At 33.5% G+C, this 20,209-nt stretch overlaps 1 protein-coding gene across 2 annotated transcripts in view; it reads left to right on the top strand.

The window, feature by feature from the left end:
- Positions 1 to 20,209, top strand: part of RFX3 (regulatory factor X3) — a 134,608-nt gene that overhangs the window by 101,271 nt on the left and 13,128 nt on the right. For both annotated transcript variants that reach the window (XM_074855477.1, XM_074855476.1), the window contains 6 exons: positions 3,453 to 3,634; positions 4,202 to 4,321; positions 12,109 to 12,230; positions 13,454 to 13,566; positions 14,347 to 14,462; positions 14,942 to 15,096. In XM_074855477.1, the coding sequence (XP_074711578.1) occupies positions 3,453 to 3,634; positions 4,202 to 4,321; positions 12,109 to 12,230; positions 13,454 to 13,566; positions 14,347 to 14,462; positions 14,942 to 15,096 (808 nt within the window). The remainder of the gene's footprint in view (positions 1 to 3,452; positions 3,635 to 4,201; positions 4,322 to 12,108; positions 12,231 to 13,453; positions 13,567 to 14,346; positions 14,463 to 14,941; positions 15,097 to 20,209) is intronic.

The raw sequence follows: 20,209 nt of genomic DNA, 5'->3' as shown, positions 1-20,209 counted from the left end.
AGGGACCATAACTTTTCTTGGAGAAGTGTCAGAAGTTTATGTTAAGGCATGGAACACTTGAACTGTTAATAAGTTTGTGTTTAATCCTGTTATGAAGTCTGGAATCTTGGTATAAAACCAAGAAGAATTACAAGACAAGCCCCAGCTTACTTTGTGCCCCAGCAAACTCTGTTCCACTCGTTCCTGGAACTATGCACAATGTGTTCCAAATAATCAGAGTCACATCCAACTGTGAGGTCTTATCATGGTATTTCTTTCTGACTGTTAAGGCTTTTTCAAAATTATTCTGGTAGTGATATATCTTTGACGCTGTGAAAAAAAATAAATCCCTGTATATATTTTTCTTTCCTAAGCTTGGTCATTTTGGAAGAAGTTAACCATCTAGATAAAACTTACTGGATGTTTTGCCTATTTTTAAAGCAATGCTTATTGTCTTTAAACTCAAGTAAGGAAGGTATGGAGGAAGTTTAAGTAAGGTTTAGTTTTTGTCTATTTAACTTGTTCTTGATTTTGACTGCTAATGGTTTGGTTTGGCATTTATTAAATTAATTGAGTTTAATAGGTTTTAAAATAGAATTCTAAATTGTGTGTTTAATTAACTTTCACTTTGCAGGTGATATATTAATTTGTGGTAAAATACTAGGTTTGGGATTTGGATTTTTGCCTTATGATTCATTTATGAGGTTTTCTAGGATTTTTTTTTTTTCCTAAATTCATGTGTGCTCATTTTAAGGACTTTGTAATTTCTCCTCTGTTTTCTTTTCTTCCTTGATTTATTTCTGCATGAGTTTGACTTAATTGGTAGTTGAATGTTTTATTAACAGCTTAATTGGAGTCACAGTCAATTTAACAGGTTTGACTCTGTAAATATTTCATACCTTTACCCATCTTACCCATACAATATGGTCAGTATTAAAAATTCAAGTCAGAATTAAAAAGTCAGGATTCAAACCTGAACAGCTCAGTTTTAGAAGTATATTTCTTCTTGGTAGAAAAAAGGTTTTTTAAAAGTTGTTTACAATAGTTTTATAATGTTTGGAGATTTCCTTTTAGAATAATACATTAACTGCACTTTTTCCTCCAGCCTATAGTCTAGCAAGTAATGACTTCAAGTTTTTGCTACTAAGTAACTCCACCCAGGAGCAAAGTTCTTATCATGCACTTATATTTTGATTTGGGTTTTATGGTGTTGAATAATACAAGTTATGGTTGAAGTAACATGTTAGAAATCCTTACCATTAATGAAGTGCACTTAAAGTGATCCATAATAGGTTAGAAGCCATCTGGAGGAAAATATCTTTAATGCTACATACAGAACTTAATTGGAAAATAATTTTTTGTTTGTTTGTTAGTCTTTTGGGATTGACAGAGTTTTTCCCTTTGGGGAAAACAAAAATACTCCACCTTCCATATCTCTTCTAATTAAATTATAGATTTAGTAATGTATGATAAATGTTATATAAATACAGGTAGATGTAATAATAGATTTTAAATATAGGTAAAATACAACAGTTGAAAGATATAATTAATTACCTTTGTTTCTAAGCCCAGACAGGCTTATGTCAGGGCATTAGTGAAATAAGTTTAATACATTCAGGTGAAATTTAATGATTATGATTATGCTTTTTCTTCAGCTTTATTTCAAAATGACTGATGCTCAATTTAGAAGCACTTGTGAATATCAAGACTTTTAAAATTATTATATGATAACTGATACAAAGATGATGAACTGTACTTTTTCATTTTGTGTATTTGAAATGCAAAATTAACTGCAAACTGAGCTAAAAATTTTATGTCTTGGAAGCATTTACATCTTCTGTATATTTTTCTAGAGCTTATGTTTAAGAAGCATGGAAGAGTTATGGGCATGTTTTCAATAAAAAGCAAATAAGGAAATGGTGTTTGAATGGTCTAGAGTAAATTTTGTAGTAATGTTTTTGCATTTATATTGGTGAATTTCTCACTGTGACTAAAACATAGCTATAAATTCAATATATTTTTTACCACCTGTACTTCAGTACATAACAGTGTTGTGATAAAAGTTCAAGACTGAAAACATTTCATGGCTATTGCACGCTAAAATATTAATGTTCTTTGAATGATAAGTTACTGTGAACATTGATGGAACAGAATTTGTGCACTGCTCTAACAGAAGATAATTCTGCAAAGGAATAAATAACACATAAACCATGTATATCTTTTATTGTTGCTTAATAATTTGTGATTTGTTTATACTAGCTTTGCTGGACTAAATTGAAAATTATTACACATTTATGTGAATATCTAGCTCATCAGAGTAAAAGTTTGTAGCAAGTCTTGAAGACATAATGTCCTCAGTTTGCATTTTCACTGGATGATCAAGTTAAATCCAGAGTTTTGGTAAGATCTCTAATCCTAGCAAGTTTGAATAGTCACACTATATTATTTTGGTAGAAATACTTAGGAAAACAGAGAAGTAAAATTCAAACAGAAAATGACATTTGTGACCCATTCAAGCTATATCTAAAGGAAAATTTCAGGGAACTGAAACCATAGCAAATTCTGGGTAAAGATAAGGAAAATATTAGCATATCAAAAAACTAAAACCGTGGAATTTAAATGCGTCCTCAACCTGTATTATTTTTGATCTATTTTGTCATTCCTCTATAATGTTAAATCTAGGAGTATTAAATTGTCCTTTTTGCTTTTTTGTATGTTAGTGACAGCTAGAGGTGTTTCATGAGTGTGCACTGCTTTGAAAGTCCAATGATGTTATGTAAAAGGCCTTTTCTTGCGTGTGGCTAAAATTACCTACCACAGTTACATGAAAAGATTAATATTTTTCCAAGAATCTCATTCTGTTCCTCCTGGAAGTCAAAGGCAAACAAGCTACGGCTGGAAGGGATTGTACCCCTAATGCTTTATAGATGTACCAGTTATTGTCAATGTTATCTAGGTTGCTCTTTGAATTATACGCAATAGCTTTTTTCATATATGTATCTGAGAGTAAAAACATCCTATTCAGTTAAGTGTTGTAATGTTTTTTAACATCAGGCAGATTAAAACACTGTAATATTTCAGCTTTATAAATACATTAACCATTGTTAGTCCAAGGAGTTTGTTTTCTGCAATTTATGTGAATCACATTCATGATTATTTCTTTGCAATACTAACAGTTTTTCTCCAAAGCATAGATACCTTTATCAAGTATTGGTGTGGTACTGAATCAAAAATATTTTAAGAAGTGGACACTCACCTGAGGTCACAAGTGCAATGAGTTTTGCTATTGCCTGGTAATTCTGAAGATCCTAAAGCACTATGGTATATCTAGCATTTAAAGAGTCTCTGAAGAAGGAAGTAATTATTTAATAGACCTGAAGAGTGGTTTCAAAACTGTCATAAGTAATGTTGTATGGCTAAGATATTTTTAATAAAGTAATAATGATTTTTTTTCTATTTTGTATGTGATATAGCTTCAGTGGCTTTTAGACAACTATGAAACTGCAGAAGGAGTGAGCCTTCCAAGAAGTACCCTTTACAACCATTACTTACGACATTGTCAGGAACACAAGTTGGATCCAGTCAATGCTGCCTCCTTTGGAAAACTCATACGGTCAATCTTCATGGGATTAAGGACCAGAAGACTTGGAACTAGGTTTGTGTTAATGAAATCCTGAACTATATAATAGAAAACACAAATAAAAATTATGAGTAAAAAACTTGTCTGCCAGTCAAAAAATAAATAAAACTTGTATTTAAATATTATGGTGGGTTTCTGTCAGTTCTGTCTCTTAATGTTAAACAGTTTTATGCTTTTCCAGATGTTATTATACTTTTACTTCTCCTGGTTTTTACTGTTTATATGTTTACATTTTGATAAATACACTGCAGATTTTTATTAGTGCAAATAAAATGTATCCTGTTGTTTGGAAATTACTAAGAATTATGTTTCTTCCTAACTGGATATGTTATATTTATTTGCATTTTGGTTTTCTTACTCAAGTTTAATACAAGTTAAAGTGCTGGATAATATTTGCTTAAGAGAATGAATTAATTTCCCAAAGGTGGTAAAATGATACCCAGGCAAAACTGGTATGACAGTAAATCAGTCAGGCCTGATTTGTGGGTATTATTTTCCAGTCAGTGTAAATTGTAAAGTAAATGTAATGTAGATGCACAGAACTAGTGTTACTGTTCTTTTAATTCTTGCTCTTTCATGAAGGGGGAATTCCAAATATCATTACTATGGAATTCGTGTCAAGCCAGACTCTCCTCTTAATCGACTACAGGAGGACATGCAATATATGGCTATGAGACAACAGCCCATGCAGCAGAAACAGAGGTAAAGTGTGAAGTTAACATAGGTACTTATTAATATTGTTAGTTCATAAAGCCTTACTTTTCCTTACATGGAAAAGTTGAAATTCTAACATAACTTTTGTTCATCTTCTCTGCTGTGAAAAATAAAAGTTTGCTGAATATCCAATTGACGTCACTGTAGTTAGGTATCAGTCAACATGAAAGAATATCTACCTAGAAATTGTGATCAATTTGCAAAAAGTAATAATAATAAAGCAAAACATGATATGAACAGTCTTCTTAACTATCTTGAGTTCTTATTCCACAAGCTGAATCAAAGCAGTAAGAGCTTGAATTTAAAATTTTGATGTTTTTTTTCATTACTATATCATTTTATGTATAAGCTGCTTATAAAAGAGCTTATGATTAAGTTCAGTTTGGTGTTTATTTCCTCTCCGTGCAAAGAATTAATGTGTCCATAATGGTTTGCCTGTAAGTTGATCTAAGTATTTTCCCTCAGCATCTGCTGTTGCTGAGGAACCTTGTGTAAGCTCAGAAGTACTTGAAAGCAGTGTCACAGTGACCACAAAGAGCTATGTTGGTGGTGAAAGAATGTGTGAATATGCATATGAAAAACTATCTTGAACAGAAAATTTTAGGAAAAAAATGGAAGTCAATAAATATCTTTGAAATCAGTTTTTATTTGACTGATGTCACTAGTTCCCCATGTTACCTTAAAGTGAAATATCTAAAATGTGTAATGTCATGAAACTCATATGTAGAACAGCAGCATGTCAAGTAAGACATCTCTAGAGCTATTACCTCCCAAAAAATGTAATTGAATGAACAGTTTGGTGTAGTGTGCTAAGCCTATTTTGTGGCCTTGGACACAAATGGAGTATGGAAAACACAACTTCAAACTTTAATTCAAACACAGATAAATTCTTCTTACAAAACTCATTGCAGGATTATATGGTAAGAAAAGGTTATAGATGTTTACAAAATCTCCAAGTAGGCTTATTTTATCACTCAAGCTCATTCACTTAGATATTTCATTCATTCGCACTCAAAATCACATGTATGCAGCAAGACATACGCCACAATGATCTAACTAGAATTGTTTCTATGAAATTGTTCCTGGAGAAATTGTGCCAGTTACATAATCATCGTCACCTCTCTCTTATTCTTGATTCACAATGACAAAGTGACTTTGAACTTGCATTATTTAACTGTTAGGAGTTATTTACTTTTTTAATTATTTGTTTTATTATTTCGTTTAACACCACCATATATCTTAAGTAGTTCCCTTATTTTCCTTACCTACATATGTTTGGTGGCATTTTCTTAACGTGATCTTTATGTCAGTTCGTTCCCTGATTATATTTGAATGAAATCACACGTATAGCATTGTGTAGCAGTTAGTGCATACCTTTCCTTTAACCCATGTTTTGCGTGTGCACACATATACATGCACAAGCATGCTCCCATTCATGCTCAATTCATAACAATCTTAAGCTCTGCTGTGAGAATCTGTAAAGATGTTGATGAAGGATGGAAACTACAAGGCACTGGATAATTATACTGAATAGGTAGCTGTTACATGAAAAATACTGTGCGGTAGTAGAAAAGTTGGTTACGCATTATCTTCAGTTGAGGCTAGCAACAAGACGGAGGAGAACAGGAAAAGGAGAGAAGTGGAAGCCTCTATCACCTATCTGCAATACTGACTGCAGAAAAGAACACCATGTTATAACTTAACAACAATGGCTTTGTTATTAAATCCTTAAAAGCAGCTATCCCAATGTACCTTCTTACATGAAGCTTCATCTCTTTGCTCAGGAGTTTGCAATACTTCTTGTCTTTTAAGACAAAAGACAGGCTGATCTCTTTAGGCTTGAAATCTTGTCATGTCCAGTTAGGTACCCTAGAAATAGAAGCATTGTTCACATAGTCCTACCGGTGTACTATTCATACAAAGTAGTTCTGAGGGTCTTTGTTCATCCCTCAGTTCAGGGTGCATAGATCTCAGTAAAATGTTTTCTGCTTTTCAAAAATCCCAGCGTCCTAAATAAATAAAATGCAGAGATCAAGGAGCTAGCCAGACTTTGACAGCTGCACTGTGAAAAATGTACATTGTTTCTGCTCTGCATACTAGCATCAAACATACTAGCAATACTGAATAGGATATAGACTTTTTAAGGTGAAGATTTTTTATCCACAAAATATAGGAAGTTTTCATTGAAAAATGGAAACTCATGAGCCATTATAATTTATTCATACTTATCTAAACCAGAAAACTGCAAATGTTTCTAATAGAAACAGGGATTTTTAAAGCCAAGTGTGATGAATCCAGAACATTTTTTTCTGATTGGAATGTGCTGATTATAATAGTAATTTTAGAAAAAAAAATAACAATTATATTAAATTATTCAACAATCTTCATTACAGCCACTCTCTAGCATGCAGCAATCATGAGCTTTGGTTCATTCTTCTCTCTTTGCAACCTTACTTCTTAATTTTAGGGTAGTCTTTGGTCATACACTGTCAAGCTTTATTTCACATTCTTGAAATAAAAATGTATATTTTGCTTGATTAATTTTAATGGTGTCCTGGTTTTGACTGGGGTAGAGTTAATTTTCTTCCCAGTAGCTGGTACAGTGCTGTGTTTTGGATTCAGCGTGAGAATAATGTTGATAACACGCTGATGTTTTAGGTGTTGCTAAGTAGCGCTTATCCTAAGTTAAGGATCTGGCAGTGTTCTGCCAACGAGCAGGTGCACAAGAAGCTGGGAGGGACCGTGGCCAGGACAGGTGACCCGAACTAGCCAAAGGGCTATTCCATACCATAGGACGTCATGCTCAGTACATAAACTGGGGGGAGTTGGCTGGGAGGTGTCGATCTCTGCTCCGGGACTGGCTGAGCATCAGTCAGTGGGTGGTGAGCAATTGCGTTGTGCATCACTTGTCTTTTCCTGGGTTTTATTTCTCTCTCTTTTTGTTATATTCCTTTTCATTATAATTGTTATTATATTTTATTGATGTTATTATTTAATTTTATTTTAGTTAGTAAACTAAACTATTAACAACTAATATTGGCTGGAACATAATAACTAACACCCTGCCTTTCAGCTGGACCTGCTGTATGGCTCAGACTTGCAAGGGAAGGCCCTGGCTTGCCTCTGTCATCCTGCTTCTGGATGTTTTCCAGGGTGGGAAAAACCAGGATATTTAAATGGTTATATTATCCATCAGCCCTGGATCAAACACTGGCCTGACTAACAGTGAATGGACATCAGACAAAAATTGTTAGGAAGAAGTAAAGTAATATCCAAACCAAGTATTATGCCAAATTTATTTGTACAGTTTTAAGTCTAAAACTTTAAAGTACAATCTTACTATGAAATCTCTTTCCCAGAAGCATTTCTTGCCAGATCATTTAAGGGAAATGTATCATGAGATACAATTCCTAAAGTCAAGTTCCATTTTTAGTCTGTTTTAGAAGCTTGTGGCTCAGAAGCTGAATTATCTTTATGGCTTAGTCTAGGGAAATTGATACAGGTATGCTTGTCTTTTCTTCAGGGCAGTCATAACAATGTATGTTTTAAATTCTATTTCCAGAAGTAAACCTCCAACTTTCCAAGTTCATTGCAAATATATCTTTCAGTTCTTGCACTATTATACCTTTTTGCTTTCATTTATGGGAGCTGAACATTCAGCTAAGATATTTTGTAATAAATAAAATAGCCGTATTGTTATTTACTGTATATTACAATATTCAGGTAACACATATATTATTGTTCTAACCAGAAATCATTAATCACTACTGCCTATAGATGTTGTTTACCCTATGTATTTATTTTAGGTAGAAACTAATCTGTATTTCTACTGTTTTCTTTCCTGTATTCTCATGTTTCCTGGATATACTATTCAGTCAAACATTACCTTTAAACTAAGCCTCCGGGGGTCCAAAGCATCAAGTATTTATAGATCTTTTTAAAAGGGGCATGGTTTTATGGACAACAGAGGAATTACGCATTTTTATAGTGGTATTCTTTTTGAAGATAGAGAGCAAGGTATCATAGTCCAACAAATAATGATATCTGTGAGACTGGGCTACAAGTTTGTTAAGACACAATATCCTAAAATTATAATAGGAGAATTTATATAATAAACTGCTAATCAACTTCCTAATGGAGCAGTTCAGAAAAAAATCAGTCTTTCTCCTGAACAAGCACAAATACTTTTTGTATAGTATGGTTCCAATGCTGAGGTGATTTGACTTAAAAAATTAGGAAGTTCTGCTTAGGCTTCTAGATTAGATGTATCTCAACAATGCTTATTGGACCAAGGAGAGATGTTTTAAAAGCATACAGATAAAATTTGCATTCCTTAAATTTCTTTACAGTTTTACCGTATTTGATTTCAGATAACCATGCTTTTATTGGAAAGCCTCTGCATTATTTTTGAGGCTTTATGATACAAACACAACACTATACTTGGAAGTGTTTTTATTTTCTTCAAACACTAGAAGGCAACTAGTAAAACTTGATCTATACATCAGAACTTTCTGATAGCATCCAAATGCTGCTCAGGTATTTCTTTGTTACTTGCAGGTTTTGCATCTTCAATAATATTTTTAATTATTTGAGTTTCTTTGATTTTCCTATAGTTAGCAGCTTTACTATGTGCTGCCTGTGGTGTTGCAAGCCCTTTGAAACTCAACTTTTGCTTTCTGCTAATTTTAAAAGCTGATTTTTTTTCCCCTAGTAGCATCAATAGCAACATTTTATTTGCATACAGTAGTAAAATGTTTTAACATACTTTACACATTGTTATGCATAAGATCACCATCTTGTCACATAGTTTGGTACTTTAACTCACTTCTCACAGATGTCAGTAAACCCCTAGTGATAAATCACAATAGTAGATTTAAAATAAAAATAGAAATGAAAATTAAAAATAAAAATAGAAGTGAATCCTTAGAGCTTAGTTCTGTTTCTTTCTAGAATCCCTGCGGTTTGTTTTTAGTAAGCCAGAAGGATAGAAACCTTAGTTTTTAAGAAAAATAGAGAATATTATAAATTGCATAGCAGCATGCATTGGATTTTTCAGAAAAATACTAAATTGTAAGACAGAGTAAAATCCAAATAGTGGCAGCATGGCAACAGTACAAGCAAACAACAAAATATGCAGAAAATTTAACTGAAAAAGCTACTATCTGTTTTTTGTCTGTCTTGTGACTTAGTCAATCCGTTTTGGCTTCTCATGGTTCTGATAGTTTTGACCTTGTTTATTTTCCCTACCAATTTCATATGTGCATTTCAAACCAAGCAGGGATTTTATTATACTTCCACTTTCTGCTTTACCTTATTAATGAATATGGATTGTTTGCTGCACATAAATTTTAGACAGGAAGTTATTAATCTGTTCTGCAGTGAGAGAGTAAGTTTCTATTAAGGAAGTTATGTCACAGTTAGACTATGGAAGTCAATGAAGTTGTATTCTAAATTAACTGCTAAGTGAGACCAGTGTATCATGCAGTGTCATTTCTGAATTACCTGATTCCATGTTCCAATTTCAGTGGTTTAGGGGCTTTTTTATTTTTATAGCTTTGCACAAACTGAAAAAATGTCTGTTTTTAACTAAAGACTTTGCAACGTTTTACCCTGTTTATGCTAGCAAATATAAAATTCACATGGTGTCCTTTCTGGGTCAAGTATCATTAGAAAGCTATAATATTTGTATAAGTTTAGTTATTATTTTAGTTATTATTTGCTACTCCCAGTCTTCTGGCACCTAGTAGTTCGAAAGAAAAGAAGAGGGTAGAAGATGAACTAAGGTATAGGTTTGTGGTGAGTAAAATAGGGAAACAGAGTAAAAGTCTGAATAATTTTAGAAAATTTAGAAAACTAGTTAGGAAATTGTAACTATTTTTTCCACACATCAAAAATGGCCTGAATTAAACTAAAGAATTCTGGAGAGCTGTTTGATGTCTGAACTGCCAAAGCTCTACTTGCATGTAAAAGACAGCAGATCTAAAATTGTTAACCACTGTCTGCTTATGTTTCATCTGAAGCTCCTGAAAAAGATTTTTTTGTTGTTCTTTGGTTTCAAGTTACAAGTGATTTTCTAATGCTGTTGAAACTGGTTAACTCCTGTGACAAGTTATCTGTCACAGTGCCAGAATTAAGAATTTGCCCAGAGTATTTTAAAGCACAGGGGAGTAAGTAGGTGGATAATTCTGATTCCTAACACCAAAGAATTAAGTTGGCTTTTATACATTATAATTTAATTATGCATAACTGAAAAACTTAGAGGAGTGTTATTTTTATGTATTCAAAACACTTTGAATCCTATTTCAGGAGCTGAAGGGTCAGTAAAATAATAATATTTTGCAGAAAGTAATGGAACTATCTTAAAGTATATATTTAGATTTACAAATGTTTCCAGAAGTTGATCTTTTGCCTGGTATTTGTAATTATAATGTATAATGAGAGAGAAGTTAAGAATTCTTCCCAGATGAACTGCCTGGATTGCAGGTGGATTTATCAAGTAGTAACAAGCTCATCCAGAAGAGTTCAGTGCTACTGTGATGCCAGAGATGAAATTTTATTCTTTATTACAATTGATTAGTTTTACTGTTGTCTTTAACAGGCATAGTATTTTACACTAAGCCATTACAGAAAGTAAAACTTGATATAAATGTCCTAGAGACAGGATAGGTATAGGTGTCTTTTTTTTCCCCAAACACTGAAATCCCTAAAGTTATAAAACTATTTGCTATTCAGGCCAAGAGTCTTTCTGTTGAAAAGTGCACTTTCTGTCTGTCTTTTGTTATTGTATATTTATATTCATGTCATGAATGCCTAGAATATTGAACGGATGTTTTTTATGGGATCTTCCTTCTAAAGTAAAATCTCAGTAATTACATGAGGCAATGCTGGTTTAAGTTTACTGGAAACAAAATTAAATATTCACAACTGATTAAACTGCTTCTCAAAGTAATGCATCAAGTGGAATTTTTTGTTACATTTCTGAAGTTAACATAGAGTTTTACAGTCTGCACAACAATTCCAATTTGAGTGATAGTTAAACCACACTTTATTTAGCTTTGGGGTTTCTCTTTCCTTTTCTAGTGGCTACAATTCTTTTTCAAAAGTGCAAAGCAACCAAGATGTTGCCATTAAGACCTAGGACAGAGTAAACTCTCAGTTGTGTTGGAAGTGACAGGCATGATCTTCAACCTGTCAGACTGATTGTTGAGACAACACTTGACCATCCAAACCAGCATTCCCATTTTTATCATTATGGTTTTTGTCCTTCTATAAAGATTCTGAGAATTGACTAGTGAAGAGTTTAGGTTTCCAAGCAGCTTTCTCAGGCCTTCTATGCTTATGAGAGAAGTTTGTTGGATTTGAAAAGTCTTTCACTATCCTCAAACAGTAATGTTGTTTTTTCTTAAGGTAATGAAACATTATTTTTTAATTACATAATTATTGGGAAGTCAAGCTATTTAGAAACGGAAGGATTTGGTTCTTTTGGTGTAAATTAGCTGATCTTATGGTATGCTGTTCCTAAGCTAAATTCCACAAGAAATGGGTAGTGTGCTGTAATACCACCTTTATGAATTCTGTAATGAATTGTTAATCCTCTAGCTTCCCTTAGTAATTGTTTCTTCTGTTATTTACAAAATAAAAATGTGTAAGTTCTTTTGTTACTTTTCATCAAAATTTTGTTTTGAGATGGAGAAATCGAAGTGAACATAGATTGTATGATCTTATTTATGAACAATTGAACAGAAAGGATAATTTTGTACTTGCTATTTTTGTAGGTATAAGCCTATGCAGAAAGTGGATGGAGTTGCAGATGGCTTCACAGGAAGTGGCCAACAGACAGGCACGTCTGTTGAACAAACTGTAATTGCCCAAAGTCAACATCATCAACAGTTTTTAGGTATATACTGCTGTATAAATAAGTACAATGAACTTCATTGTCACTGTGAATATCAAGTCACACAAGTACAGTAGTTGCTTCTGAAGTTATCATGCCCTCTTTAAAATTCTTACAACAGAACAAAAAAGCACTTAAATTACATGTTCTGTGTTGTGAGCTTTATGTAATATTTAGTATGCATGATGTAAGTATAAAAGGAAAAAATATGCAAATTCTGTATTTGTGTGATACATTACATAAATCACAATCCAGTTGCTGTGCAACGTTATATTAGACATGCATATTGAAATTCTTGCGATGAAACTTGTTTCCTGCATGTGCATTAGAGTGCATTTTATTCATAAAAGTGAGGGCAGTGGCTTTGCATTATTATTGCAGGTTAGCCATCCAGTTTTGAAAGTGTGCTGCAGTTTTAAAAGTGGAAAGAGCCAAATAGTTTCAACTATAACCCCAAAGTTCATGTTTAAAAATGTCCAGGTTGTGGATTCATTGATCCAATTAAGCATGTATTCTCAGTAATGGAAACAAATGGTGATTTAGTTATCTGTTTAAGTAGGAAGACTTTTTGGCTGTGTTACTGCAGAAGGCGTAGGCTTATTTGATCGAGATTTTCAAGCATCAAATCCTTTGGCCTAATTTTGCTGGTTTTGAAATCAATGGGAACATAAGCGTAGCATTAAAATTTTTTGAATCATCCTTTCCAGGTACCTTTCAATCCAGCATTTTTCTCTTACATCAGCTGGTCTCTTGAAAACGTTTGTGACAAATAGTAAAAGCATACATTGGCTCTAATTGAAAGTCTAGTAAACTTCAAATATATATGTATATTGAGTCTACTAAGCCCCATCATATTTGGCTACATAGAAACACTTCAGTTGAACAAGAAAAAAACTATTCAAGGGTTAATCTTTCATAGACTGACATAGATATTTTCCTTCATCCTGTAATATTCTGAAAACGTGTGTGTTAGCTTTTCTATATAGGTGTAGTATGTACTTGACATTTTTTTGATGCCTTCAAGAATATATTTTTATTTAAATTAAAAAATGCTGGCTGAATTTGTTTACAATTCTAATATAAAACAGGTATGAAAAACTTTTCTGTTTGAACATTATGACCTTTTGGAATTTATTTCTTTGTATCATCCTTAAATTTTTTCTTAATCATACCGTAACTGACACTGTTCACAATAGCACTCTGTCATTATGTTGTCATGGAAACAGATGCCTCTCGAGTACTTCCAGAGTTTGGAGAAGTTGAAATCAGTTCTCTACCAGATGGTACTACCTTTGAGGACATCAAATCACTGCAGAGTCTTTATCGAGAGCACTGTGAGGTATTTCCTATAAACCGTATCTTTTTTAAGTTCATGACTTCTAGTGAAGCTCAGTACAAGCCAGTAATGCCAAATACATTCCAGCCATGTTAGTGGTATGTGACTTTCCCCCAGGATATCTTGCTTATTTCATTGGAAAAGACATTAGTAAAAAGGTTTTACTTGGAGGGGCCCCTCTACAGGGGAAAAAAGTAATACATAGTAGACGCTGGGAGTGCAATGTTTTCAGAATGTTAGAGAAACTAGACTTCAGATTGTACATGCAGATATTTGGTTTAGTCAATAGGAAATGTAAATAAGGTTAAATTATAATTTCTTTTTTTCACATTAAAAGCGGTAATATTTTTCTCATTTTAAAGAAACATTGAGATGTTTAAACCACATTTGATATTGAACAGTATGTCTCTTATTTTTGAAGGTGCTTTCAAACTGAGTTATGAAAATGAATAAAATGGCAGGTTTCCCTTGTGTTTGCAGTAGCATTAAATATTTTCTTTGGGTGAATTCCTCTGATGTATTTACATAGGCCATGCTCTTTTCTGGAGGCTTCCGTGGATGTGCACTTGGCCTTACTCAAGTCTCCGTGCACACCAGTTTATAGTGCTGGATAATTTATGGATATCAAAGGTATAAAGCCAGATATTATTTATAACTTGAGAAATGTACAGTTTGCTTTTGCTCCACTATGTGATGAAGGAAACAAACTATAATTCTAGTTGAAGTTGGGAGTAGGGGGAAGCTGGGTGGAAGACAATCTGTATTTGTGTTTTATTTTCTCAGGCAATACTGGATGTGGTTGTGAATCTTCAATTCAGCCTGATAGAAAAATTGTGGCAAACTTTCTGGCGCTATTCTCCCTCTGCTCCACCTGATGGCACTACTATTACTGAACCAAGGTCAGTAAATATTTCTCTTCATTACTGCTTCTCATAATAATATAATACAAGTGGCAAATTGATTTTACCTGCAGTGTAATAATTTCTTTTTATATGCTAATTTTATCAAATTAAATTTATGTTGTCTGGCATTTTTGTGTAGGCTAGGTATATGCCAAAGTGCAGTCTTGAAATGATTGTCATCTATTTTTTAATTTGCTTGGACAATTGCAGTAAATGTGTCTTTTCCCAGTACTCTATCCAGTTCTTTTAAGCCAAAGGGATCATTTATACATCTGCATAATTTATGAACTGTAGCAGAGCTATGGAGGCATTTTTAAAATTCATTTCCATGTGACATAACATGTTAAGAAGTGCTGTTGGGTGTAGTTGAGACATCTATGACATATTTATAAAATAATATGTTTTAACATCAATTGCAGGTTTTTCTGCTGTAAATGCATTATCATTTATTTGTTTGCTACATTTTTTCACACTAGCAATCTGAGTGAAATAGAAAGTCGACTTCCAAAAGCAAAGCTGATTACTCTGTGCAAGAGTGAGTCTATTCTGAAATGGATGTGTAACTGTGACCATGTGATGTACCAGGCTTTGGTGGAGATTCTCATTCCTGACGTCCTTAGACCTATTCCTAGTAAGTTGAACACCTGAAACATTTTGTAAGGATTTTTGTGCATTCATGTGTGTGGTGGTCTTATGCCTCACAGGGCAGCTTTAGGGATAAGTTTGAAAGTTAGGAAAGTATTGTGTATCATTTATCCATATATTTTTTGTGTAGGAAGTTGCACTGAGAGTTGATGGATGCTTTGTGTTTTAAAAGTAACTGAGGATTTTAGTGCAGTTGGAAGATGTAGTTTTCAAGATACAGTTTCATATTAAAGGTACTTCTTTCTCTGTGTGTTATATTTTCAGATAAAAACATCTTCCTTTTACGCTGGCTCTAGACTTAGACATAACTCCTGTGGCCCTGAGCCAATGTGCACTAATGCCAGTCAGTTCTTTCACTAAATACAGTAATTTTCAGTTTAAACATTGCATATTAATTTTTGATTAGTCTGAAAAAAATGTGTATGGTCTTTGTGATTCCATTTTTGGACAGTTAATCTTTTGTTCCTTATCAGTGGCTGCTGAAATCAATTTTATTGACTGTTAAGGCAATAAAAAATTAACTCAGAAATTTTTAGTCCAATTTATTTTAACGTGAGGATGGTGAGCCACTGGAACAGGTTGCCCAGAGAAGTTGTGGCTGCCCCCTCCCTGGCAGTGTTCAAGACCAGGTTGGACGGGGCTTTGAGCAACCTGGTCTAGTGGAAGGTGTCCCTGCCCATGGCAGGGGGGTTGGAACTAGATGATCTTTAAGGTCCCTCTGACCCAAACCATTATGTGATTATATAGTTATTCCAATCTACTGTTCTTCCTGTCATATATCCTGCATGAAAGAGTCAGTAACTGTCTGGCCAGTCAACCGTTACCGGGAGTGCAGTTTTCTTTTCAAAGTTAATTTTAGTAGACTCTGTCGTTACTTCAGCAGTGTATTTTTATGGCTATTTTTGGTAGAAAATGAATTTATGTGAAGTTGAACTTCTTTATAAAGCATTTATTGTCTCACATATGCTGTGCTAAATATTATAAAGAAAGCATGTCAGCAACCCACTATAAACCTCATAACTCCTACGTACTATATCCTTTACATGAAAAAACAGTAGTCACTTTATAAAGTTGGATTAACATTTTTTTAAAAATTAGGACTTAAGTAGCTTTGAAGCTAACAAATCTATTTTTTCATGCTGTGAACACCTCTTCTGCTATAGTGACTCCAGCAGTAATAAGTACTCCATAAGAATATTTGCAGGTACTGTCTTGCAGAAATGTTTTATTGACTTTTTGCTTGTCAGTGAAATAAAACTACGTTTTAGTAATTTGCGTATGATACAAAAAAAATTTTGGAACTGGAAATGTATAAAATCTGAAGGTCACCCATTTACAAAGACAGTTTTACCTTTTTTTTAAATGTAAGAGTAAGTTTGTGGTAGAGATTGATGTAATTTATCTTTTCATCTATGTAGCAGAATAAAAATGTTTTCTCAAAACCATGCAATTATTGACAACCATTACTTGGCTAAATTATTTTGCATTGGTATTTATTTGACGTTTTACTTTTCTATCTAATAACAATGCAAGTAGGTAGGATATTAATTTTAGAATAATATAGTCTGTCACAAGCAAATAGGCAATGATAAAAAGCCCCACAAATTTCATTACAACATTTAATAAGTTGAATTAAAACTCTCTTCCAAAAACATTACTTTCTGAATAAAAAGGTGGTGCAGACATGGTTTTTCACTAAACCTGCTTTTTGCCTTGCATTTCACTTGCTTCTCCGGCACAGCCTGGCAGTCTCCAAAGAAGTTTTTATATGATAGCTCCTCAGCTTGTGGCATCTTTCTGCCTTGTTTCATAAGATGCATTGGGCATTGCCAGTACAGGGTTTCAAGAAAATGGACACAATCATTTAATATCAATAACTACAGGCATCAGGTCCTTTTCATGCTATTTCTTTCTTTCTAGAATTACCAGTCATATTTGAATAGTTGATACCTACTGTGTTTGACATTCCTGGTTTTGGGATGATTATCGGACTTCTTGATGCAAACACATCATCTGATCCCAGGACAAATTCATCCCAAGAGACTTCTGCCTCTATTTTGTGAACAGTCCAGTGGTTTTCTGCTCAGAAGTCCACCCACTGAGCTACCTTTGGAAGACAGCTAATGTATTTTCTTATTTTATCTTTAGGACCAGCTAACTAAATGGCTTTTTCTAGTCAGCTTTCCTGTAGTGATGGTCCATACAAGTTCCCTTTTCACTGTTAAATATTTAAAATATTATTAGTTTTTTAACTTCTGCATTTGAATTAAAGTATCTCCAGCCATTAGGAGAGACCAAGAGGAAGGCTTAAGGTTGTACTTAATGGTTGACTATGACAATAATGAAGCTGGCTGAAGTAGACAAATTCACCATCTTCTGTGAGAAAATAGCAGTTTATAGGGAAGTTTGGCCTCTGTAGATGAAAGGGGACTGTAAATGCTTCATATAAGGCATGTTTATGATTTTTTTCCTGAATAAATGGAAAGATACAGAGAGCAGCTGCTTAAAATAGTAAAAAATATTAGTTTGGAAAGTGTTTGAAGTAAGCATATGATTTTTTAAGGTTTATCTTTTTTTGTGTCTAGATTTTCGTTGTTTTTCTTTTAGAAAAGCCTTACTGTGCTGCTCAGCGGTGTGATACATATTACTGGAGAAGAAAAATTTACCATTGAAGAAAAAATTGCTTATTTTTCAACCTCTATGTTAAATTTGTCAGCTGAAATGTTAAGCACCCACAGAATGAATGAAGAATCACTGTGCATAAAACAGAAAATTCCTTTTCCCAAGAAGAGTGAAGTGCTGTCCATTTGAGTCAGGAATAAAGACATAATTGTCTAATGTCTTTGGCAATAGACCAGAGCTATTATGTTTAAAATGGGCATCTTGGACCTTCACAAGTGACAGAAGGGACAGTAACAAACTTGCCTGTGAGTTAGTTTCTATCATAGGTGGAAAATTTATGCTAAACATATTTCCACACCATATTACACAATTCCAGGTACAGAAAAATTTATAGTACTGGAAAGACCGTAAAGCCTTGTTTTTATGAGATTTGCATGTCAGAGAGTTTTCAGCTGAGAACGCAAGCTTTTTAGGGGCTTATCCAAATCAAATTTTTTATTGGTAACTGCCATTGTAATACCATTTAGTGTGTGTCTAGTAACAGTTAACTCTCAGTCCATTTATTTTGCACCGTACTCATCATGTGATTCTTTGAAAGGGTTTTCTTGTTTTCCTATGGTAGCCAGATGAACTTAAAAGAAGGCTTTGAGGATGTAAGTACTTAAGTTTTTGGTAGTGACTGGATGTGTACTTAAGGATGGAGTATGAGAAGAATTCTGTATTTAATATGATATCTCCAAAGCTCATTAGAAATTCATAGTTGTTCCATACAATACTGATGCCTGATTATCTACTTCATTGATTTTATTTCTTCAGAACTTAGAATTCCTTTCATTTGCTCCTCTTCCTAGTTAAAGGCCTTTCTTAAGGCCTGAGCTGCTTTTCCATATTTATTTTTAAAGGAGATCAGCATCACAGTGATGCAAATAATTTTGTAATATATAGTTTGGTGAAAAAGCAGTAATATTTTCTTTAAATGTCTAAGTTTCACTCATACAGTATTTACATTATTCTTTCCATTTTGCATTTTCTTGTTGTATAGGTAAGAAAATGTGAGTGAATACATAAATACTAAACGCACAGAAATAATTTACAAAGCAGCACAAGTGAGCTAGGTGACTGACAGAATTGAAGAAAAAAGTTTGTTCTTCATGTGGAAACCTCAAGGGGGAAAAAACTCTGTTACAATAGAATGTTCAGCTAATACAGATGCTTTGTAAGATCAAATTGTGTTCAGCTAAGCATCCAAATGTGTGGTCAGTTATATAAATTACTGATCTGGATTCTATGCTTATCACTGCAAATTTGAAGATATGTGGAAAATATGTCATGAAGTATATACATTTTTTCTTTTAGTAAATCAACTTTGCTACTAGAAAGCTTTATTACTAAAGGGATCATCAATAATTCAAACAGTGAAAGAACATTTCTCAAAGACAAGTTCTATCAGCATTAATTTCTTACTCTACCAGAGTATTCAACCTTATAAACAGAATCAAGTCAGTCTTTACTTGGACTGTTTCCTGTCACATGTAGCTAAAATAGTTTGCAAATAAATATTATTTCCTCTTTCTAGTTTTTTCCTCTTCACTTCTGTAGTTGCATTCATCCTCTACTAGTCTTTAGAAACCTGTAATTTTTTCTTTTTGTCTCCTTCTTTTTGCAAACGTTTGAGTGGATGCTATTATGTCAATAAGCAAGTGGTAGGTATGGGAGAGCAAGGTTTCTACTACTCAGGAGATACAATTTTCTTTTTTCCAGGTGCAGTTCCTTGGGAAAATGCTTCCTGTCCTCCTCCTTTGAAAAATTAAAACTTGTATTTTGAGTAGTGCAGATTGCTGTAAGGGCTTCTTCAGTTTCTCTGTAAATCTGTCAGTCACTCAGCAGTTCTCTGGGTGCTATAGTAAAGAAACAAAAATGCACACAGATTCTACAGCCATTTGAATAATCTCACTTTCTGTCAGTGAAACACACTCTTCTGTCTTGCTTATTGATGATATCCTTAAGCACTGCATGTTGGATTTTGTTCTTTAAAACTGAAGTAAGCAGCATCATGACATGGCTTAAGGTTACTTTGGGCTTATTTGAGGAAACTGCAGTATTTCAATAACTGGAATTTTTTCCAGAGTTTTTCTCTTTAAAAGAGGTGCTTAGTTGAAGTGAAAAGCTGAAAGCTGTTGGAAATTTCATTCAGCACAGTTGCTGCAATTACTGATGTTCTTCTATAGAAGTGCTCAAAACAATACTGCTGGTCACAAACTTCTTGAAAGGTTGTTAGGTGAGAAAGCTGGAACTGCTTATTAAACCAAAACTAAAATCATTACTGCATACTCTATATCTGAATGAGGCATTTTAAACCTAGACTGGATTTGTCTTTTAGTAAGTAAAAGCAGCGGACCTGAACACTGAGTACGTAAGTACTGAAGATGCAAAACATTTCAAGACAGGTACATTGCTTTCTTTTCATTATGTTTTTA

This window comes from Strix uralensis, chromosome Z (genome assembly GCF_047716275.1).
Source record: "Strix uralensis isolate ZFMK-TIS-50842 chromosome Z, bStrUra1, whole genome shotgun sequence".
Classification (NCBI taxonomy): Eukaryota; Metazoa; Chordata; class Aves; order Strigiformes; family Strigidae; genus Strix; species Strix uralensis.
Note: the sequence above shows the minus strand (reverse complement) of the source record. Positions and strands in the feature narration are given on the sequence as shown.